At 38.2% G+C, this 24,706-nt stretch overlaps 1 protein-coding gene across 6 annotated transcripts in view; it reads left to right on the top strand.

Annotated features, from left to right (window-relative positions):
* Sugct (succinyl-CoA:glutarate-CoA transferase) overlaps positions 1 to 24,706 on the top strand; it is a 736,642-nt gene that overhangs the window by 175,347 nt on the left and 536,589 nt on the right. For 5 of the 6 annotated variants that reach the window (XR_007237119.3, XM_048460944.3, XM_048460950.3 and 2 more), the window contains exon 9: positions 1,789 to 1,884. The exons of the other annotated variant lie outside the window; for it this stretch is intronic. Coding sequence is in view for 4 of the 5 variants with exons in the window: in XM_048460944.3 (XP_048316901.1) it covers positions 1,789 to 1,884 (96 nt within the window). In the remaining variant the exon portion in view is untranslated. The remainder of the gene's footprint in view (positions 1 to 1,788; positions 1,885 to 24,706) is intronic. 6 annotated transcript variants of the gene reach the window in all.

The raw sequence follows: 24,706 nt of genomic DNA, 5'->3' as shown, positions 1-24,706 counted from the left end.
CCTTTCATAGTTCTGATCTCCTAGTCCTACATATCTAGGGATCCTGAGATCCCTATAGATGGTCATAGAAATCCTGCCATTACCCCCATTTCCTTATTCAGACTTGAAAGTTTACAGGTTGTGCCTATGATCCCAGTATACAGCAGGAGAATTGCTGCAAGTTTGATGCTAGTCTGGCCTATAAAGTTGTTCCTGGGTATTCTGGGTTATAGATTGAGGCTCTGACTTGAGTCTCAAACCACTAGCAGACGAACCAAAATCAAAATAAGAGGGTTTTCAGGATCTGTCCCCAGAACATCAAGACCCACAGAATGAAGCTGAGGTTTCACATGACCCCTAAATAGATCTATGGTGCTCAAAACAAAATGAGCCTAATAGTGAAGGCACGTGGATCAGACCAAGTTGAGAGAGAGAAAGTAATTTTTGCTTAAATTAGGAAAGTTTAATCATTTTTATTTCATTTAATTTTCTTTTTATTTATTCGTTGTGTCTTTCACATTATGCATCTCGATCCCATTCATTTCCCGTCTCTGCATCTCTCTCCTCTGCCCTTGCAGCTTCCCCGCCCCCACCCTCACCCCGATAAAATTTAAGAGAAAAAAAAATAAATAAAAAGGATGGGGGAATCTCATCATGGAAGCCGCAGTGTGACATAATAAGTCATACAGTAAACCGCTTTGTCCATATATCGTTACTTGCAAGTGTTCATTGCAAAGAGTCATTGTACAGGTTCGAGGCTTCTGGTTTCTGCTATGCTATCAATACGGAGCGTTCACTGGAAATCCTCGTGGTTATCCTGCTGTTGCCCTGTGTTGTGGAGATTCTGCAGCTTTGGGTCAGTAGGACTAGTCCCTTTATGTGGTCCAGCAGATCACAAGTGGATGGGCCAATCCTGGTTCAGGGCCTTGGTAGTTTCAGGATTGGTCAGTCTGCCAGCTCTCCCTTGTCCTCACCACCAGGGTGGGCTCTCCTGCATTGCCCTGGCTAGTTCACCCCTTGAAACAATGAGCAAGGGGCGTGTCCAGTTTTCCCGATTTCATCTCCTCAGGACCAGATCTCCCACATCTGCACCTTCAGGGCCAGCTCTACTGTGTTGCCCAGGCGTGGCATTGGGGCCACTCACCCAAGAGCTGCAGCAGACGAGGAGCAGGGTTAGCTCCTCCACTTTTATGACCTCAGGGTCAGCTTTGACACCTGATTTAGGCATTGACGGGCGGTGAAGGGTAAGGAAAATTTATTAATGAATCTTTAAAACAATCTTGTTTTTTCACGTCAAAAAAATGCTTGGGCATTTTCTTCAAAACGCTACTAAATTGCCTGAATAGAATCTTGGAATTATTTCTCTTTCGCTCAGAAGACTGTAGATCTTTGCTTTGGGTTCACTGGCCTTAGTGATGATGCAGGATGTTTAGTGTTATCATGATGGAAAGAATAAGGGCATAGCCAGAGAAGGGACTTCATATACTAGTGACTAACATATCCTGTTGTAGCTTTTTTTTTTCCATCCGAGGCTAGATCAAAATGCCTATGGCTTTGTTGACATCTATCTTCAGCTGGCCTTTTCAGGAGATGAAATTCTTTGTGTTTATATTTCTATACTGATTATTATTTAGTATTGTAGTAATGTTCTCTCTTTGTGTGAAGAGAGTAAAGACATGTATATGTTCTCACTGAATTTGGGTCTTTTCTCCTCTATGATTACAAAAAGTAAAGTGGCTTTATAGTACAACAATTTCTTAGTGATTACAGGCAAACTAACTTCTTTTCTTCTTATTTTTATTCTGGCAGGTGGCATGTTTGACCCAAGTAGGTGCTAATTATCTTATTGGCCAAAAGGAAGCTAAACGCTGGGGCACAGCTCATGGCAGCATTGTTCCTTATCAGGTACGATTTAACCTTTGTTATTGTAATCTGCAGGTCTGTACAATATGACTCTGGGAATAATTTTTTTACAAGCCCTCCAGGGTTCTTCTATAAGGCATCCCTGACTTATTATAATAAGATTCTGTTGTTCTCTTTAATTTTTTTCGTATTTCTTCAACAGAAGATTTGTAACAGAACACTTAAGTGGATCAAAGGAACAAACAGAAAGGGAATTACTTTGGAGCTCATAATATGATGGTTTCTTAATTTTTTTCTTTTTTTTTCTCTGTCACTCAAAAGCTTTTGTTATGCCATTTACTGTAGCTACTTTTAAAAGCATGGTATGTTATCATGCTAGCTGTAAGACAAATGCTACCTTCTCCATCTGACAACAATATTCTCACAGGGTAAGAGTCAAGTGAAAATCTGCGTGTGATGGATCTTCATCCCTGGAGAAAAACAGATGGTTTGAACTGCTGTTCTTTATTAAGTGTCTAAACTTAACCTCAGAAATTCTGGACTTTGAGTGGCGCAAGTGAATATGGAAGAAACTGTGATCCTTCAGAAACGACAAAAACCCCACTACTTCTTCCAAGTCACTAGCCTTAGCCTAGCCTAGCTGCTTATTTCTTTCATTTCCTTTTATTTGTCAGACTTTCCATAATACGTCATGAGGGTCTTTCTCATCACTCCTCTCATATTCAGTTGAAATGTAGGCAGTGTACCCTGGAAGTATCTGCTCAATAAATGAGTGGATTTTGCTCTAGCTATTTTAACATGCATATTCTTAACAGGAAACAGAAAACTCAGAATTTTTTGTTTGTTTGGAAAGCCACCAGCACTTTCAGTCATCCTTCAATGTTAAGAGATTATTTCCTTGGGTAGGTCTAGTTTTTTTCCATTTGTTTTAATTCCAAATTAGAGGAAAGCATAATCCAGTGTGAACCCAGTATGCTTCCCTCTCTTGTCCTGTTTATGGCCTTTCTGCACCTGAGACTGCTAATATTTCCTGGTATAACTGCTCTTCTCAAGCTGAGTTTCTAGGATTTCTCCTTGTTTTTTTTATTTTTTTTCTCACTAGTGGATTCCTGACCACTTTAGGGACATTTGCTTCCCTAACTAAGATTTTCTTGTGGCTGGCTCTAGACATCAAGCTAGACTTTCTTACCTTGATTCATAAAAGCCATTGTATTTTTGAACTGATTAGAAATAATCAGATTCATCATTCTTATTTTCTAGATTAAAAAAAGATCTCACACCTAGATTGAATGGAGAATGTCCATCAGTGGTCTCTTGGTTCTGTGCTTATGTATTTTCAGTTATTCTGCCAATGACAACAGTGTGCTGTGGTTTCAGGTCCCTTCAACTCTTTTCACTGTTTCTTCTCATGCAGTTTGCTCCTAGATCAAGGGTAATGGTTAAGTGATTCATAGTTATGATTGATGATGAAAATTCTCGAGGGAGTTTTAGCAAAGCACAATGTTAGAATTTACATGAATTCATCTCAATTAATGGAAATCCAGGCTTCAGTCTTTGATGTATATGGAGAAAGCAGCATTTCTGAGTTGGATAAGTTTGTAGGATAATTCTAAGTCACATTATAAAATATAAAAGTTTCTTTTTTCTTTTTCCTTTGGTAAAAATAGAATATACATTTTAATAGTTTGCTCTACAGCAAACTATTAAATTTAAATCTTAGCTATCTCTCCTAGACATCCATACCTAGAATTTTGGCATCCCAAATAAGCTCTTAATTATTTTACTGTGAGGGGCAAAGGAATTAAGAATCTTTGGTCTTTATGTTAGAAGGTTAAGTGTATAAAAGACTTGTGTAACTGTGTGTGTGTGTGTGTGTGTGTGTGTGTGTGTGTGTGGAGAGAGAGAGATTTTCTTTAAGGATAGAGATGTACTTCATAGTTGAGTCAGCTTAGCCATATTAAATGGATGATAGAGGACTATTCGATAACAGTTGATTGTAAGAAATGAGATCTACTTCAGTCTTTCCTTAGGCACATAGAATTAGTCTGCTTCCTCTTATAGAGAACTGGTTCAGCACAATAATTAAAGATTAAATGCAAATTCAACTTGATTGAAACTAATATAACGAGGTGGGTCCTAGATATTTTTCAAGATTCTTGCCTATTCACAATTTTCGAATAGACCTAAAGAATATTTTCATGAGTGAATTTCAAGGTAATTATAATTAGTTTCCTATGATAATTATAGTTTTGTTTCTAATTTGCTTCTTATTGTCTGAGTTTTTAGCCCAGTGTCTATAATAAAGACCTTGATAAATTTGGGAGGTTGTTAAGGCTCTCAGTTTGCTTTCATTCAGTTGTTGAACTCCATTTAGATAATCATAGACTTTGAATACATAGAATATATGTTTTTGAGAAACAGCAATTCCTCATTATATGCTATTTTATAAACATGTAATTCTTAATTTCTCATATCAGTTATCCATTGGTGTACTTTTGTTCTTATTCTCTGACTGCTAACTTTTATTTTTTGTATGTTTTTGAGACGGAGACGTGCTGTGTAGCCCAGTTAGAACTTGAACTTTTTGTTCTTCTTACCTTAACCTTCTGCCTAGTAGAGTTCAGGTATGTGATACCATACTCAGTTTGCTGGTAAAAATTTAAAACTCAAGTTAAATAAAAGTAGAAACTATAGATACATTTTTTGTTGTTTCTGCTAAGAAATATTAAGTTATGAAATTTACAGGTAAATGGACAGAACTAAAAAATAATCATTTAGACTTATGTAACCTAGACTTGGAAAGACAGACACTATATGATGTTTCTCTTATGTGGGTGTTAGCTTTTAAGCTTTACATTTGTGTGTTTCATTTAGAATACACATAGAGGTTAAGTAACTAATAAGCGACCATTTGGGAGGAAGGTATAGTTTGAAGAAGGAGAAATAACATAAAAGATTATAATGGGAAAGGCAGGGAACAGAACAGGAAAGGATAAATGGACTGTGGAATGGGAAGGTGGGGTAGAGGAAGGAATACTGGGAGGCATACCTAACACTTTTGAAAAAGTCATATGTAAACTAGTAGTGTAGAGTTTCCTAATACACACACACACACACACACACACACACACACACACACACACGGGGGGGGTGCGAAATATAAGATATATATTACCAAATAAAACCCACATTGACTACCTATTTTGAATTGTTGGGTCAGTGATGCCATATAGATCCCCCACAATATGACAGGGTATTGCCAATTCTATTGTATGCCCACCACAACTTTAAGATCCTGTAACAGAAGCCATTACGTATTTGAGTCAAAGAACCTTAGCTGGAGAAAAATGTAGCTGGTACCCAACTGGTCACTTCAGACCTATTGACTAGCACTCTTATTGCTGGAGGGTACTTATATATGCTATATGTCAGTCTTACCCAGCTCTGAATCCTGTGAGCTACAATAATGATATGGCTGATAAGATATGCCCACTGGTGCAACGGTGGCACAAATGTCTGGGAGTTGATAGTGACACCATTGTTTTTGTGTTTAACTGAAAAATGTTAGTACTGATTAAATGTAGTATTGTATCTATTCCATGCCTGAATCCAAGCAGCGAATATGACCAGTAAAAATATGAGCACGTTGAGCGTTTACCTTCCAGTGTGTGGCCATCTCTTGCCTGAAGATTCTGTTACAGTCACCAGTGCTCTGTTTTGTGTCTCTCTGAACTACTTCATGTATCTTTACAGATCATTTCCTCTGGTATTCATCTCTAGTTGACACCTTTCAGTTAAACTTGATATAGTCAGAAGAGAATAACTTGTTAATTGTACTCCCTAAACTTCAACTGCATACCCACACATTCTTAATTCTATTCCTTCCTGTATATATGGGACAAATCATTCATTACTCAATTTTGCTTACCTAAAACACCATTCCTGCACTTTATCTTTTCTATAACTTGTATATATAAACATGTGGACATAGTTTACATCCTCAAAACTCACCATCTAGAAGGACGTGGTGCATATGTAAAATTAAAGACTGAGCAATGTAGGGAGGCCCTGTCTCAAAAATAAAAATAATACATGAGTACAAGTAGTGTTCAACGGTTGAACACTTACCTAGAATATGAAGGGCCCTGAGTTCAATTCATACTTTTGCAATAAATGAAGCAAAATACCAAATAACTAACCAATTTAAATCAAAATAAAACAAACTGTACCAAACCAAAACCCACCTGCCTACCTGGACCCCAGGGCACGTTTCTTTCTGTTTACCTTCTACTTCTTTAGCTCTATGTAACAAAACCTTTCCAAAGAGTTTTGCATGCTATTTTCTGGAAGGAAGTGGTGCACCCATCATCTCTTCTAAGATAGCTCTTAGGCTTCACAGACAAAAAGCTTGAATAGTGTGCAGCCCTTGGGCAGCCGCAGGTGTTCAGCGAGGGCAGCGGACTTCTATGCTTCGTTCACACTCCTTGAGCCCTTCAAGTAAAAAATCTTCAAAGAGATTTTTTTTTTATTTAAATGACCTGATCAGTCACATCACGATTTTTTCTAGACTTTTCTTCCGAAGAAGCTTCTAACTCAAGAGATAGAAGAAAACAGTTACTTGCATGATTAAATGAAATACTGTCCTCTTTACCTCAGTTTGGGTTTATTCAACCAAGGACTAGAGCAGGAAGCTGTGCTTTGTTATTTTTCAGAGGGTCATTATGCTGTGTATTTAATTTGGCCCAGGCAGAGACACAGACAGGCAGTAAATTCCAAGTGTGAGGAGACGCAGCACTTTGTTATCATTCCTTAGAAAATGTCCAAGTGCTATTAAATCATGCAGATTAGGTAACATTGAGAATATTTTTATATTTTTTTTTAGCTCACATTAAGAAATCCTCTTAAATGTCAAAATTTAAACAATACACATCTGTCTCTTTTTATGTGCGGCTTTGTTTTTAAATCACAGTCACACTAAGGCACTCAGTAAAGTGTGAAGATAGAGTTGGAACAGGCGTGAGACTGCAGTGCATACTTAGCTTAGTTGATGAAATGGTAGTAACTCGTAGTGTAATGACCATCTGGGTACCACTTAATTCTTTTTTTTATTTATTAAAAGGAGATCAAGAGATGTTAAATAAAATTGCTTTGTCTTAGCACAGATTAGAATCATGGCTTTAAAATTCCAAAATTCATTTATTGTCATATATAACCAAATTAGAAGTTCCTTCAGTCCTAGGTGCCGCAGAAGTTAGATATTTGTTTCTTTGTTAGATGAAGAACAAATTCTTCCTTTTCATTGTGTGTTTGAAAGGTAATGTATTTATTATGATTCCAGAAGACAGAAAGGATAGTACATGTCCTGGCTATGGAAGTATATTTGAACTCTAAAGTATGGAATGGTATAAGTTTTCCTGTATGATAACTTCAACTCCCTGCTTTTATTGACCCTGGCAAGTCAAGTAAATAACCGTTTCCGTTTTGCAAGTGACAGGCACTGAGAGACAGTTAACAGGTACAACCCAGAGGGCTTGAAGTTTGGAGTTAGACCTGGAAGAATTAAATGAGACAGTGTGGGTTGGCTATCTCACCTGACTCTAATGAGGTCTCATAAAAGGTAGCTCCTATTGTTGCAGGTGAATTGTCATTATAACTTTGTGAATAGTTTCTGTGAAAGTCTAAAATAGTTCCTAAGAAAACACCCAAGGCAATTTATGGTTAAAATAAATAAAGGTACATCTATAAAAATTTAACGTTCATGAAATTTGTAGTTTAGTTCATTTTAAATGAAGATTAAATAGAAGGAAGGAAACATGATGTGGTATATTTTTCTATCTCAAAAATTTGTCCTGGAACTTTTACAGAAATTGTATTATTGAGATATTGCCCAGCTGTTGCAATATTAAAAGAATTATTTGAAATGAGGAGGATAATATATAGCGGTTGAGTAATTAAAGGAAGTGAGGATTTAGCTTAACGAATTGTTAATAAAGATACAATACAAACCTTCAGTCAACCAAATGGAAAAGGACAATATGATTTTCAGAAGTAATCTCTGACAAGGATGGGAACCTCTCTACAAATATATGAACTTGTTATTGAGAGCACCCAGATGGGAAGCTCTCCCTCAGCCGAGAGAAGACTGAAGAGATGGCTCAGTGGTTATGAATACTTAATGCTTTCACAGAGGCCTGGAGTTCAGTTCCCAGCATTCCTGTCGGGTGACTGCAACTCCAGTTCCGTGGGATCTGGTGCACTCTTCCAGCCTCCTCCGGCATCGGTACACGTTTAGCATGTACTCACATAAACGCATATATGCATAAAAATCTTTTAAAACGTGAAATACTATATCAAATACATATTTTTGTAATAATTATTCATTAAATTTATATTATTAAAAATAAAGGAAAAAAGAAACAGAGCATCAATAATAAATTAAAAAGAAACTAGTTGATGAAGGTAGTGATATTTGCGTGCCAACATTACTTCTATTAAGATCATACTAAAGCAGAGGAAACTTCTGTTCTGCTTTGGACAGTCATTCAGTATCCACAAGTTCTGAAAAATCTAATGGCTTATGCCACTGATAACCTTTAAATTCTCTGATGACCAATAAGTCCACACTTCTGGTAATTTACCTCTTTTTATTAATAATTTTTCTTGTAAATGTTTTCGTGGTAGTGTAAGTGAAAATTCATTTCACTTTTTCATTTGACATAAACTTCCACATAAATTCTAACATACAACCTGTTCGAGTTTGAATGAGATATGTCTCCCATAGGCTCTTGTATTTGAATCCTTGATCCTCTGTTGGTGGTTCTGTTTGAGGGGACTAAGGAACCTTTAAGAAGTGGATCCTTGCTGGAGGAAGGATGTCCCTGGGAGTGGGCTTTGGTGGTTTATAGCCTTGCCCCATTTCCTGCTCTGACTCTGTTTCCTGCGAGTAGATGAAACACAATCAGCTACCTGCTCCCATTCCTTGCACCCTTGCTATGATGGAGTCTATATCTCTGGAAATGTAAGCCAAAAGAAAGCATTTTACTTTTTACTTTAAAAATGAGTTACTGGGTCATAGCAAATGTATTAGATTGTGTTTCATTTAACTTTGTTTTTGCTTTTGTAATGTTGGGAATTGATTCAAGGGCTTCATGTATATGGAGTGTGTGCTGTACCATTGAGCTATATGGTTTGCCAAGTGCGTGCTATACCGCCGAATCATATCCCTAACAGTCAGATTGTATTTCAGAAATTTCTGCAAATTTTAAGTTCATTAACAATGACAATTTAGAACTTAAATTTCATTTTCTGGTAAATTAAAGTGCTAATTTTGTGATCTCTCGCTCCTTCTTTCTAAAGGTTGGGCCAGGTATCTTTCACGTATTTGCTTCAAAGCCTCTGAATGCCTCAATTCACATTAATTTGTGATTCTTGTTAGAGCAAAATGAAGCCTTCTTTGAAGACCCTGGTTACTTTGAAATAAATTGGCAAGGACTTTGCCACAATTCTAAGAAAATAGGTCATTGGGCAGTCCAAGAGGCAGATAAAATTAGGGAAGATGTGCCAGCTACTGGCATAATAGCTGCCACTTTGCTTCCCCTAAGAAAAGGCTTAACTTTCTTTGATTTAAAATAAAATTCCCGAACTTCAGATAATTTTGATGCTCAAGGATAGTGTAGTGTGATGGTTAAAGAAGCATTTTGATTTCTGAAAAATCACAATGTCCCCCAGTTAACAAGTGCAGCACTTTAAACCTGTTTCCATGAGAGGCAAAGAGTAAGAGGCCCAAGGAAAGGCGAGGAGTTAGAGAACATTTGGAGGTATTTCAGAACTTCATCTGCCTCTCTTGCATTCTCAAGACACGTGAAGAACCGATAACATTGTGTATTTCCTGTGTGAAGAAATTTGATAAAGACTTTTAAAATGAACCAAATGTCATTTTGAATAAGGAAGAATGTTTAAATAGCCTTTACGGTCAGTAGCTAGTTAGTAAGAATCATCACAACTGTGAGAGGTGATGGCAAGGAGTGATTACTATGCTCCAGTTCTTAGATGCTTTATCAATATTAATTTACTCATAAAACTGCCACATAAATTCATCCTGATATTATATTAATACTTACATTGCTATATGTTTCTCACCTTCCAACAAGGAAACAGAAAAAAAGAGTTTAGGGAACTTAGTCACTCACAATTATGAGTTATAGCCGGGCCTCTAACTTGGGCAGGAAGACTTGAGTCTATAGCATGTTGTGACAGATGACACAATTGTATATGTTTAGTTTCGTTTTCTGTCTTAATCTAACCTTCTTTCTCGAAGAAAAGAATAAGGCATTTTCATAATGTCCCCTGCAAGGCTGCCAATTGAAGAGGAATAAGCATTTCAGTTGTTTATTCCTTATAGGGTCCTTCATTATGACTAAAAAGCAATTTTCCTTCAGGGAGTCAAGTTTTACATCTTCTGAATAAATCTTTTGATTGCATATGATATAATTGGATCAGAATAGTAATTAGGTCAAGTTGTGGTGAAACAGTTGTATCTCTTTCCATCAATTTAATAAGAACACTGTCTTTGAGCAACACATGAGATTGGAGTGGTTTGGGCTATTGTATGACTCACAGGTTCTGGTTTTCAAATGGTATTTTCATGCACTTGTAGGTTAAGGACAGGAGGTGGAGACAGAAGGAGTGTTTGGGACAGGGAGGATAACCTGGGGAGAAACCAAGTAGACACATCTCTAAAAATTCCAACTTCATCTCAAAGGGAGAAGTTCTATTTTTTTTTCTAGTTTTGTTAGTTTGAAATAGAGGTTCCACTGCTTGAAATGGATTGTTTGTCTCAGGCAAATAATTTTGTACCAAAGGATGAGATGGGGCTAGAAAATGGGTTTTGTGCATGTTTGCCTGTTTTAGAGACGAGAGACTAGGCTCCTTCCTTTTTGGAAGTTAGTTGTGGGTTGTAGGCCAGTAGAGCTAGGAACAAAGGGAAGAGTTTGGCGCAGAGGGGGGTCTTTGATAGGAGTCCTGTGTGGCCTGTTGGATGTGTGTGCCAATGGATGGGGAAGGAGCGATTCACTGTTAAGAAACTAGGCTGGTAATTCCATGTAAAGATCAAGGCTCTTTAAAAGAAAATCATGCAGGACTGGTTTCAGGCAGCAGTTGGCCTTGCTGTCGACATGTATCCTGCTCTGTTCTCAAAGGCAATCCCAGCAAATCATGTTGAAACTCCAAGTAGGCTTGCTTCTCAGAGAAATCACTCTGGTGAATCCTGTTCAAGTAGCTGAGTTCTGAAATAAATACAAATTACCATCATAATTCACTTGGGTCTGAATGTATAGTATAGTTCAGCGGCAGGATGTTTGCCTGTTTGTTCACAGCCTCAAGTCCTGTTCCCCAGTATTGCAAAACAAAAACCTGGGAGGGGTAAGTGTTTACAATGAAAGGGAGCACATAATGCATTGGATGCTGAAGCAAATATTTATTGAAGACCTGAACAGATAGGGGGAGTAAATATGCTTCTGAGTGGGGCTAATGAAAGAGGAGCACCGACAAAGTTATATTAAGAATTTCTTTGCTCTTTCTTCTCTTCTGAGGGTAGGAGTAAATGAGAGATCTCTTGGGACCTGACTCCCAAGAGGGGTCTAGAAGTGGCTGCATGGGTATCAGTTACAGGTTTGTTAGATGTGTCAGGTTCTGGTTCACTCTGTGAGTAGAGCTGATTCCTTTTCCTTTTATTTTTTTTTAAACTTCTTAATTGAATCTTTAGGGGTTTCACATCATGCATCCCAATTTTGTTCAAGCCTTGCTCTAAAAGTACGTTTTAATCCCCCATTTGTCATTTTAGAAAGAGTCCACTAGATGTCACTCTTGTAACCTTGTAATGGGGGATCATATTTTTCAGTGGGGCCTTGCATGAAATCCCTAACCAAGATCTTATTATTAAATGATTTCCATCCCACCCCAAGGGCTACTGATATACACACTGATTATTTAAGGTAAAATTACCTTTTTATTTTGATTCAAAGTATTAGGAAGGATTCCTGGAAACAATTTTCATTTTGTTGAATTAGCACTCCTGTTCACTGTCTTTCCTGCCTTGAACCCCCACCCCATTGCAGGAGCTGGTTTATAATTATATAACCTTAGCAGGGGATATGCAACCAATTCTCTGACTAGATCACTGAGAGTGCACCACCCTGGGCTGCCGATTACAGCAACACACACTAGCACACAACTTTGATCTCTGTGGAAATTATTGAGAGCAGAAAGGAATGAAGAGTGAATTGTGGAATTAGCATCAACCTGAAATGTGATTGCTAGACGTACCAGACTTTCTGAGTTCTTGGAGTGTCTTTAGGGTAGTTTTATAAAGAAGATTAAGTCTGCTCATGAAAAAAAAATTGTCCAACTGTAATCGTGTATGCATTTAGCTTCAGCTATGAAATGAATATAAGAACATTTGCAGGTACAGTAAGATCCTGAGGGAGATTATATACTTTGAGACATGTACCATGTCATTATGAAAGGCCCTATTAACAGCTGGTTAGGTCTGTATGTTAGGGAATTTGATTGGACAGATTAAAGACCATTCTTTAGAAAAGGCCACCCTGAGAAAAGTTAGCTTCTTGAAATAAATAAACTGCTTATCCAGTTTTTCCTCTGATGTGAGTTTTCACCTGTTGCAACAAATGTAGCAGAAAAAGGAGTAAAGCGACAGGTGTGTGTATCTGTGTTTCCTGAGCACGTGTATTTCCTCTTCTGGAAGGAGGGGACCCAATTTGTAACACGCATTGCTAAATGAATGAAAATATTTAATTAATTTCAGTCAAGAAAAAAAATACTCTTATTCACACGAAAGCAATATAACTTTGTCTTAAGCACCATTGTTTACTGTTGAAAAAGCAGCTGAGATGTTGTCTTCAAAGTGTACCCTTCCCATGTCTTTTATTATGATTTGATTGTCACTGGGAGAAAAATTAATTTTACAGTAGTATGTCTAAAATAATTTTTATATTTTCAAAACAGTACTTAGGAACACACCCCTAAAATGCTCATTCCTATTTCATAACTTTTATTTTTACTTGTGCATTGATAGGGTTTTAGTTGACACCCTCTTTACTGTTGATTTTCCCCATCCTTCCTTCTTAATTGTCACTACTGAGACTCAGAGAAGTCAGGGATAGCATCATATATAGACGTACTGTTTGGCTTGGAGCAGGGGCTTGGAATTAATCCTTGGAAGCACTGCTAGGTTTTGCAGAAGATCTTCATTCATTTAATAATGGTAACACTATCTGCCTCAAGGGATGTGGTAAAAAACTGGCACATCAGTGTGTTGAATTTCGGTGGCATGATGTCTGATAGCTACCGTGTACTTAGTATGTAGTTGTTAAGAAGTCACTGTATTCATTCCTGCCACAGACCTGTGCTTATCTGCATCTTGCAGCTGTTACAACAGTCCAGGAGCCGTGACAGCAGCCCCCTTTCTAACAGTGTATTTACCAAAAGAAGAGCTCCAGATTATGCAAAAGGCTTCTTTTCTCCAGCCTGGCGAACATGAGGAGAAATGGTAACAGTAGGAGCAGAGCAACAACATTGCAGAGTGGTAGGGATAAAATCGATCCTAGAACAGCAGGGAGAGAATGTCTCCTTACGACTGAGATCTGGAATGAAAATTTGCTTCTGTCTTTGAAATGGTGATACAACTTGATGGAACAGCACAGTTAGCATTGTCCGCACATTACACCACAGGCCAGTCCATAGGATTGCCAGAACTATACCACAGGCTAGCCCTTGAGCCCAATAACCAGTTTTTTAAAGTTTGTTTTCTAAAGAAGAATACATTGTGAAATACAAATTGCACTATCCTGATTGAAGTTTTGCAGCATGATTTCCTGATTTCTTGTTTCTTTCTTGTTTTTAATGTGTTGGGATGTCCCCCACCCCTTTTAAGTTCAAGAAGGACTTCTAGGCTTTTGGTAGTCATAATTCATATCTTGAGGTCATTGGGATATTGCTTGGGTAGCAGCTTTCCATCCTCAGAAAGCTACCATGAGGCAATCTGAAAAACAACAGCAACACCAAAAACTTTGCATTTCTACCACGAACAACACTGTGTATTTACTGGACAATATCCTTTGATTATTCATGATGGAGACTGAAGCAGAATCAGCTGTGTTCATCTGCTGTTTAAAATGGAAGAGGATAGAGAGTGTTTCAAAAATGAACATTACAAATTAGAAAAATAAACTAATTTTCTTTCTTGCTAGAGTTTTGAACTACTTACTGTATTTCTTTTTACTTTTTATGTGGTTAATATTAATGTGTACATTTGGCAATTGGTTAAAATGCATCTCATAAAATCTTAAAAGAGGGGGAAATCATTCTTTTTCTCCACTATGTCATTATTGTTTCCATTGTAGGAGTCAAATTAGTTAAGTTCAGTTCTAGTTCAAAGAAATGGGGGGAGGATTAGGGAACAAGACTTATAATGGTGTTACTGTGTAGATTGCAAAAGAATCTGAGGTTTGTTCAGCAAATATAATGGTGCATTGAGGTGTTGTGTTAATGTGGGGGGGCCAGAAAATGAGTTCAGTGTTTAGTGACTCGGTTAAGTGGCAGCTTAGGGTTTAACCTAAAAATTGGGAGAAAGTTGATAAGTGCAGAGGAAGCATGGGACTCAATTTGATCCAGACCTTTCTAGAGCTATGATGGTGGGCTGTGGAGAGAGAAGGGAAAGAAAGAAATTCAGTGGTATGAAGATGCCACGGTGATGACAACAAACCTATCTGTCTAGTCAGAAAATCTATAGTTTTGTAAAAAGTAAAAACTCTGGTACCCACCTTCATATTAGATAGGTAAAAATGTGGAATCATAAAACGAATAGAAAGCAAGAGTTCTCTTTTCACCTTCCATTCATAAACTTTTTAGTATGAATAAACTAATAGAAACAAATGAAAATCAGTACTTATGGGTGAGGCAATCTAACAGAAATTCAACAGTGGAGAAAATGATGGAATTAAAGCATTTTGAACAGAAGAGTGATGAAAGTAGAATATGTACAATAAAAAGTGAGATAAGAATGTAGAAAATAATGATAGGATAATAATTTCTCTGTGGATAAGACATCCATGCTCAGGAATAGTGTGTTTTATGTAGTGAGAGAGTAGAGTAGGGGCATTTCAGGTGTTTTCACCTAACTTTATTTAGAAGCAGATTCAAGCTATGGAATCCTTTCTATGAAAAGTATACATACCCATATGTGTTTGTCATTTTACCTGTGATTTTCAGAAGCTTTTAAAATCTCTTGGATCTGAGGCCCTTGGTCCACCTGAATATGATAAAGACAGTAAAATTATATTAAGAGCATTGGAAAATAAGACAAATCCATACTATGAGGGAAGTCATGCATGCAACCAAAAGACCTTCCACAGGTATTGGTTTCATAAATTGATTAGTTGTAGAATCAGGAAAGTAGTGGAATTATTTGGGTTTGATTTCAAGACCAGACAGAGATTGATACACAAAATAACCTGTGATTGCTGCAGTGGTGCTCACAATTCACTCACATTCAACCTTCTGAGTAGGAACAGAAGCTGAGAAATGGTCCCCTCATATCATCTCTCCATTTTAATGAGTGAGACTCTGATCAAATTAATGAGAGCTTTATGTTCCAATTGAAGGTAACATTTAACAAAGTTTATAGCTTGTAGGGAATCTGGAAATACTTTAAGTACATTCATGGAAGGCCATGAAAATCTGCCACATATCAAAGATTAGGAGCTCACGGGGAAAGCTCCATTTTGCACCCATTTTACAAAGTAAAAGAAGCCAAAGTAGTGGGGAAAATGGGCAAAAGAATGTTCAAGTGAGAAAAGGAAGGCCCCCAAGTGTGGCAGGTCAGGTGTAAATAATAAGCTACTCTGGCTATAAAGGAATTCAAGAAAAGCACAAAAGGCCCGAAATCCAGAAATAAAAGCTGTTTTATCCATGAAAGGCAGAAGGTCAACGGGAAAAATCAATGGACCTGCTTGATCATGGCGCTCACGGGAAGAAAGAGGATCTGGAGACTCAATGAATGCTTCACTTTGGTCTTTGTTGAAATGCAGAAATCTCCACTGTTATCATGTCTTTTGAAGCAAAGGGGTAAGATATGTAGTAGCAGATCAAATGGTTGTAAGAGAACAGGATGTTCTGCCTCATTGAAATTGTGGATATAAGTAAATTGCTGAAGCTTTATGACATCCATCACATGCGTGTTAAGAAACTCAAGAGAAGACCTAAGTGTGGAGACAAACTATTCAATTGCTGTTCATTCTATTCTTGCTTGTGATCTCCTAAAGCCTTCTGAGGTGGTCCTGCAGTCTGTGGACTGTTGAATCTGTTTCATGCTGATGGATCCCAAAAGTTGTAGGATCACAGGGCACTTAGTATAATGAATTCAGAAAAGCATTCTGTTTTCTATAATATCCTGGAGCTGTTTGAAAGGGTAAATAAATAAGAACCAGGAAGAAAACCCAAATATCATTTGTTTAGGCTTTTAAAGAGCTAGTTAGAAAGTTTTACAAGAAAGCTATTCCAAATAGTCATTGCAGGTTAAGAAGAATATTTTGCCACACTTAGGTGTTATAGAGGGGCAAGGAAAAGTACTTCATCCTGCTGTTGTTACAGATGTGCAAACATAGCCCACAAACATGGATTTTGCTGGTCTTCTCAGCAAAAGTTTGTACACATTTATAGATACCATGAAAGAACAATTATGTGGTGAAGTTTCCAAGGTTGTAAGACCAAGCTCTTCTGGCTAAAAAAATTCTAAACAGGAATAAACTTCTGAAAGTTTATATAAGGAAAGAGTAAAGTGACAGAGAAATACTCTCCATTTCAGAAAAAAAATCAGACTAAACTTGTAAAAGTGTGGACTCAGAATTATTTAAAAACCTAGTTTTATTCAGGAATGAGCAAAGGCATTAGGTTCATTGTAGCTATCTCCAGAAGAAATCAACAAAATGGTGGAAGGACTTAGAGATAAGATATGTTATAAGCAAGCTAATGTGTTGAGTATCTTTTTGTTTTGGGTGGTAATATGTCAAATGTGAAAATGCAGCATGAGAGGGATCTGGTTTCAAACTGCAACTCAGTCTTTAAGGATAGTTGTGAAGACCATATCAAGCACACATAAAAAGATCTGTTTTCTTGACTCATGGCAAGCACTGAGGATTTCAGAAGGAATTTGAGTCAGTAGCCTCTGACTGGAAGAAAGCATTCAGACTCTTGTTGACTGTGGGAAACGTGGTGAATTTTTGCACCAGATGCTCACTCAATCAGACTCTCTTCCACTCAGCTCATGTAGAACTTATTTCAAAAGATGAATGGTGTAGGCTTAGTAGTTGCCACTGCCCCTTAGAACTTTCTATGTTTTAGGAAGTTGCTTTTCCCCCCTAATGTATAGATTAACACAATAACAGAGGAGAAAGGGAACTCTAGTGGTTCTCAGATGAAACCTCCTTTTATATGATGAGGACCAGGAATGCACAAGTGAGATAAAATCTCAGGAAAATAAAGGAGAGACATATTACCAATTTATGAACTGATATTTTTAAATTTTAATTTTTTACATGTCTGCAACAAATTGTGATCATATCTACTCTTCTCTCCTCTTTCAGTCTTTCCTGGACAAGCCCAAATTATTTTACTTCTAATTTTATGTCCTCTTATTGTTTTGTAAACCACTGTGTCCTGTTAGCACAGCCTATACAAACACAGGTGTGAGACTAGCCATTGGAGCATGGGAAATCTCCCAGTAGCCATACCTCAAAGAGAAACGATTCTCCCTCCCCTATCAGCCATCAATTGTCCATATCTCCTCAAGTAGGGATGGGTCCTCATGAACCTCCACCTATCTATACTAGAATTTTGAATGGATTGATATTGTGCAAATAAACACAGCTTCTGTGAGTTCAGTGAGTGCAATGAGCATGTCATGTCTAGAGACTGTTTTACAGAATGCCTTCCCATCCTCTGTCACTTAAATTCTTTCTACCCGTTTCCTTCTTCCTTGATCCTTGAGTGGTGTGTGTATGTGTGTGTGTGTGTGTGTGTGTGTGTGTGTGTGTGTGTGCGTGTATGTGTGTGTGTGTGTGTGTGTGTGTGTGTGTGTATGTGTATGTGTGTGGTGGGAGCACGGTAGGCTCATATCGATTCTCATTTAGGGGAGAACATTTATAGCCACTTATTCTCAGCACTTTCTCCTGTTATAAATCTGTTAACCACTGTGACAGCAAAAGGAAGATTCTATGGCCAAGCTTGAGAGTAGCAAGACCTATGGGTATAAACATAAATATTTATATGGAAGATTGACAACATGACCATTTAGCAAAGCAACAGTAGTAAATTTTCCTCTAGGGTCTTTAACTTTCACATCCATGGATTTTTGACCTGGTTTTCAATACCAAACATGATTTGCTTCCTGTGGATCAGGCCCTAAATCTAATCAGAAAGCAGTTGGTCATATTGATATCAGCCATACTATTATTCCAACAGTGGGCATGTACTGCCTGGCAAGCTGGTAGTGCAGAATGCAGGGTCTAGATGTAGGTAAAACCATTAATGACTTACAACCCTGATGGCCTGTATAGCACCTTTCAACACTGTGGAAGCTAAACAGCAGGAGGAAGCTTCCCCGGTCAGTTTGGGATTGGTTTCCCAGTGTCCTGGAACCAACATGTGGAGTGTTTTCGGAAACAAAGAACAATAATTTTGATTTCTTATTCACTGTCCTACTGATGTGAAGAGACATCATGATCAGAGCAGCTCTTATGGGAGAAAGCATTTAATTGCTTACAGTTTCACAGGGTTAGTCTATTATCAGCATGGTGGGACCATGCTGGGAGCACGGTGTCATTCACGGTGCTGGAGCAGTAGTTGAGAGTTACAGCACTGCTAGACTTTTGAAACCTCAAAGCCCACCCCTAGTAACCCACTGCTTCCAACAAGGTCACACTTACTGCAACAAGGTCATACCACCAAATCTTTCTAATCCAGCGGTTCTCAACCTTCCTGATACTGGGACCCTTTAATACACACAGTTCCTTATATGGTGACGCTTAACCACCTAATTATTTCATTGCTACTTCATAACTGTAAATTTACTACTGTTATGAATCCTAATGTAAATATATGTGCTTCCCATGGCCTTATGTGACCCCTGTGAAAGTGCCATTATACCCTCTAGGGGTTGTGACCCACAGGTTAAAAAGCACTGTTTTAACCCTTCTCAAATGGTGCTGTCCCTGATGACTGGCATTCACATATATGAGCATATGGAGGCCATTCATATTCAAGCTACCACAAATGGCAATCGCCTGTATTTCTTTTTTTTTGGTGGGGGGGGCTCTAGGGTTTGCCCAACCAATCACTCATAGGGAGGTATTTTATACCTGGCAGGGAGATTTTTTTAACAAAATGTTGATTCTTAGGAAATTTCACAGCATGTATCCTGATTGTTCTTATATCACAGTTATTTCATGTCCACCCCCTCCCATGTGACTTCCTTTGCCCCCAAATTTAAACATTAAAAAAGTAATAAAAGATTATAAAAGAAAGAACAAGTTCAGTGTGTGTTATCCATATACTCACTGGAGCACAGTCAAACTTTGAGTGGCCTGCCCCTTAAGTAGAACTGAATCATTCCCCTCCCACACCCCCACCTGAATCCTTCAGTGTGGGGAGCCAGCCTTAACATCCATATCATGCTTCATAAAAGTTCTCTTAAACTGCTTCCTGTTTAGGCTGTTACCCTTTGTAGGTGGTTGGGGTGGAGGTAGGGGTAGTCACAGAAGCCTTCCACATCTGTCCCTCCTGTGTCTGCAGTCATTGATATTTTTGCAGATATAGCTTCATTGCTCTTTACAGTTGGCAGGAACACAGGTCATAGGCTTCCACATGTTTTCTGGCAACAGAACAGACCATTGACTCAGACACAGCCCCCAGAGACAAGCTGGACCGTGGACATCAGGTTGGCCTTGGGAGGCAACACAGGCCACTCACATCAATATGTCATGGAGGAAGCATGGGCCCAGGGCATCAACACGGTTTCAGGCTGCAGTATAGACTACAGACAGGGCTGCAATAGGGCCACGAACCCAGACAGAGCCCTCAACAGCAGCTAGGGCCTGAATATCACCATGGCTTCAGGTGACAATGCAGGCCACTCAGGTCAGTATGGCCCTTGGCAGCAGCATGAATCCAAACATCATCATGGGTTAGATGGCAGTGTAGATCAGCCTGGTCCTCCCTACTGTCTCGTCTCCAGTTATGCCTCCCTCTAGAGTGCTTACACTGCTCCCTCATGTACTTGTTCACTGCCTGTGCATGGAGGTCGCTGGTGGGCTTGTGACTGTCTTCTGCCAGCCCCCAAAGTTTTGTTTATTTGTTTGTTTTAATTTTGGTTATAAGAAAGTAAATTTCCATATGGCTTTTTTTAGTCCCTTGATTATGGCTCTTCCTTTTTGATATATCCTCATCTTCCTAGTCTTTTCACCCCTATTCTTAAATTTCTCCCTCTGAGTGAGACTCAGAAAGATTGCAAAGCCTTCTGCTTGTGTTGTAATAGGAGTGACAGGCCACTTCCTGCTGCCCGGCTCCCTGACTAGTTTACACCCGAAATAATTACATGGAAGCTGTATTCATTTAAACATTGCCTGGCCTATTATATCTAACCTTTTCTTGGTTAACTCTCACATCTTGCTTTAACCCATATCTAGTAATCTGTGTATCACCACAGGGTCATGGCTGACTGGGAAGATTCTAACCTACGTCCATTTCTGGCTGGAGAATCATGGCGTCTGCCACATTACCTTCTTCCCAGCATTCTGTTCGGTCTACTCCGCCTATCTAAGCTGCTGTCCAATCTAAAGGCCAAGGCAGTTTCTTTATTTGACCAATGAAAGTAACATATAGACAGAAGGCTCTCCTACATCACCCTTGTTTGAGTGCAAATGTTGTAAGTAGGTTTAGAAAACACCCACCGCAGCTGCCTGAAGATGGTTGCCCTGCAAAGACCACGCTTATCAAAGTTAGCTAAATCTGCATTCTTAGTCCAATGTAAGCATGAATTCCACCTCAACTGTGTCTAATAAACTGTTCAACTGTATCTAATCAACACGCTAAGCTTCTGAGTGCTGTGGTTTCTCCATCAGTGAGCACAAACTACTCGATCTAGCTTTTCTATACATAAATCTGTCCTTTCTTTATTCCTTTGATACCCCAGTTAGATCAGTCCCTGGTACATTGCAGATTATGGTGAAAAGAGTTCATTTGCATAAGTCTTTATTGACATAATTTCATAACATACCCTTTTTATAGCTAATACTTATTATTTTTTTATGTACCAATCCTAAAAGGTATGCTGTCATATTCCATTTCTATTTCCTTGATGAATTGTGATAGCGTGCATTTCATGTATCTGCTGGCCATCTTAATATTTTCTTTGTAAAAGTGGTATTTTTTTATTTTTATTTTTTTTATTTTTTTTTATTATTAAATTATAAAAGTTTCCATTTCAGCCCCTCCTCCCACCACCCTCCCACTCCCCCCACTCACTCTCCCCCTCCCTCTCCATCCCCCAGAGCAGTCAGGGTTTCCTGCCCTGTGGGAAGCCCGAGTTCCTCCCCCCTCCCTCCAGGTCCAGGGAAGGTGAGAGTCCAAACAGACTGGAGCGCCAAAATCCAGTACGTGCAGAGGAAGCAAGTCCCAGTGTCATTGTCAACGGCTTTTCAAAAAGGCTCCGGGCCAGCCACATTCAGAGAATCTGGCTGGATCATGTCCTCGTTCAGTCCCAGTCCAACAGGCCTTGGTGAACTCCCATTATATCAGTCCCCTTGTATCAGTGGGTGCTCGCTTCGAACAGAGAATTCACAACAGATGAACTTCGAATGGCCAGAAGACACTTAAGGTCATGCTCAACCTCCTTAGCGATCAGGGAAATGCAAATCAAAACCACTTTGAGATACCATCTTACACCTGTCAGAATAGCTAAAGTCAAAAACACCAATGATAGCCTATGCTGGAGAGGATGTGGGGTGAGGGGAACACTCATCCATTGTTGGTGGGAATGCAAACTTGTGCAGCCACTTTGGAAATCAGTGTGGCGGTTTCTCAGGAAACTGGGAGTCAACCTCCCTCAGGACCCAGCAATTCCACTCTTGGGAATTTACCCTAGAGATTCCCTAGCATACAACAAAAGCATTTGTTCAACTATGTTCATAGCAGCACTATTTGTAATAGCCAGAACCTGGAAACAGCCGAGGTGCCCCTCAATAGAAGAATGGTTAAAAAAGGTGTGGAACATATACACATTAGAGTTTAACTCAGCGGTAAAAAATAATGACATCTTGAATTTTGCATGCAAATGGATGGACATAGAAAACACTTTACTGAGTGAGGTAAGACAGACCCAAAAAGAGGAACACGGTATGTATTCACTCATAAGTGGATTCTAACCATAATTTAAAGGTATTTGAGCCTATTTTTCGTGATCCTAGAGAAGCTAAATAAGAAGATGATCCTGATGAAGATTATTTAGCTATCCGCCAGGAGGTAGGAAATAGTCAAGAGTCCCAGGTAACCTTGGGTGCATGGGGGGGGTGGGAGGGTTGTTGGAAGGGGAGAGGGTTAGAGAGAAGGGAGTAGGGGAGGAATGGAGAAAGCTCGGTTGACCGGGATGGGTGGAAGGGAGGAAGGATGAATAAGGGATCAGGGAAGAATATATTTCAACTAAGTAAAAGTGGTATTAAAGTTATTTTCAATCTGTGTTCTTTTGTTGATACGTATTTATATAAGCTCCCTCTGTATAGTAGCTTAGATGATTTTGATTTCAAATTCTTTCCAATTCTGTAGCTTATTTTGGTTTTTCTCTTTAGCTATTAAGAAAGTTTCACATTTGGTATGGTCTCTATTATTATTATTATTATTATTATTATTATTATTATTATTATTAGCTGCTTGCTTAGTTAGCATCATAAAAATTTACTAAGAACATACTTTTTAATACATTTTTGATTAAACTAGAGTGCATCACTTTCTCCCCCTTTCCTCCTTGAACCCTCTACCAATACCTGTCTTCCAGCCCTTCCTATACCTCTACCCTGCTCTCAAATTGACAGCCTCTTTTTCTTTAATTACTATTATGTGTTTGCATGTATGAATTGTTAATTATTTCATGTAAATATAAACTAATATGGTTCTTTGAGGCTTTCGCAAACAGCCTTGGTTTTATTTGTTCCTCATCTTAACTAAGAAAAGCCAAGGAGCAAGTGTTTCCATAATAGAATTCTATCAGTGATTAAAAACCTCAAGATTAATATTAATTAATTTGTCTGAAACTTTTCAAAAATTTGAAGAGTAATGAGTACTTTGAAATAATGTTTTCTGAGGTCAGCATTAACATATTATCAGAGACAGACAAGAAGAAAATATTGTAGGCCAACATCTCTAGACAGCAGAGATCCCAAATCCATGGCTTAGCAAACTGCACTCAGTAAAACACGGAAGCAGTTGTGTGTTGTAATCAAGCAGGGTTTTTCTCTGGTACACAGTGTATGTTTATCATAGGTGTGACATACCACAGTCATAGAATGGAAGATTAAAAATATAATTGTCAAAATAGATGCACTTCACAAATGCACTTTCACAGGGGTCACATAAGACTATGGAAAACACAGATATTTACTTTTTGTCTTTAAAATAAAAATTCAACATTTTCATTTTTAAAATCATCAGTATTAGATATACTGGGAATATATGAATAAAATCATGTATCACAAAATCTTAGCTAATAACCTATTTGCCTTTGAAAATTCTTCCTTCATTGTCAGGAATAAGCAGGGTGCCCTCATTCTATGTTTATATTCAACACAGGACTGGAATCCTAATTGGGCAAGGAAGTCAAAGGTTATCCACATAGAATTTCAAAAGCAACATTACCCCTGCTGGGATGGCAAAATTGTTTATGTAGAAAACTGTAAAGCCTATCCAAATTGTTGAAAATAACACAAAAAATTCAGCAAATTTTTAGAATTGAAAACCAGCAAATAAAAATCAGCTAAGTTTCTGTATACTAACACATGCCAGCATTCGTTGTCATTGATATTTTGAGGATGGCTTTTCTGACTTGGGTGAGATGGATTCTAAGAGTAGTTTCACTGTACATTTATTTGTTGACTAAAGATGATGAAAACTTTTTAAACATTTATTTTTTCATTACATTTTTATTTATTTACGTACACATAAATGCCGCAGTACATGTATGAAGGTCAGAGGACAACTTGTGGGAGTTAGAAGTTAGTTCTTTTTTTCCATTATGCCAGTTCCAGAAAGCTGAATTCAGGTTGTCATGCTTGGTGGCAAGGACCTTTACCCACTGATTTTGAATGTGTTTCCTAGCTATTCATATTTTAGTTTTATTTATTAAGTACTCTCTTTAATTCTGCAGCCCATTTTTAAATTTCATTGTCTGTCTGTCTGTCTGTCTGTCTGTCTGTCTGTCTGTCTGACTGTCTGTCTGTCTATTCCATCCGTCCATCTGTCTGTCCGTCCATCCATCATCTATCTATCTATCTATCTATCTATCTATCTATCTATCTATCTATCTATCTATCTATTTATCTATCCATCTATCTTTTGTTATTTGGTTTACATGTCTCAATCATGATCCAAGGTAGCAACTCATTAGAGCAGGAACCTGGAGTCAGGAACTGAAGGGAGATAAGAGATGGATGAGAATGATGTAAATATGGTACTCATATATGGCATTCTCTAAACGTAACTAAATACAAAATATTATCATGACATATCATAGGATGGCTGGGTG

This window comes from Myodes glareolus, chromosome 14 (genome assembly GCF_982192425.1).
Source record: "Myodes glareolus chromosome 14, mMyoGla1.1, whole genome shotgun sequence".
Classification (NCBI taxonomy): Eukaryota; Metazoa; Chordata; class Mammalia; order Rodentia; family Cricetidae; genus Myodes; species Myodes glareolus.
The sequence above is the reverse complement of the archived record's forward strand: the minus strand, read 5'-3'. Positions and strand labels throughout refer to the sequence as shown.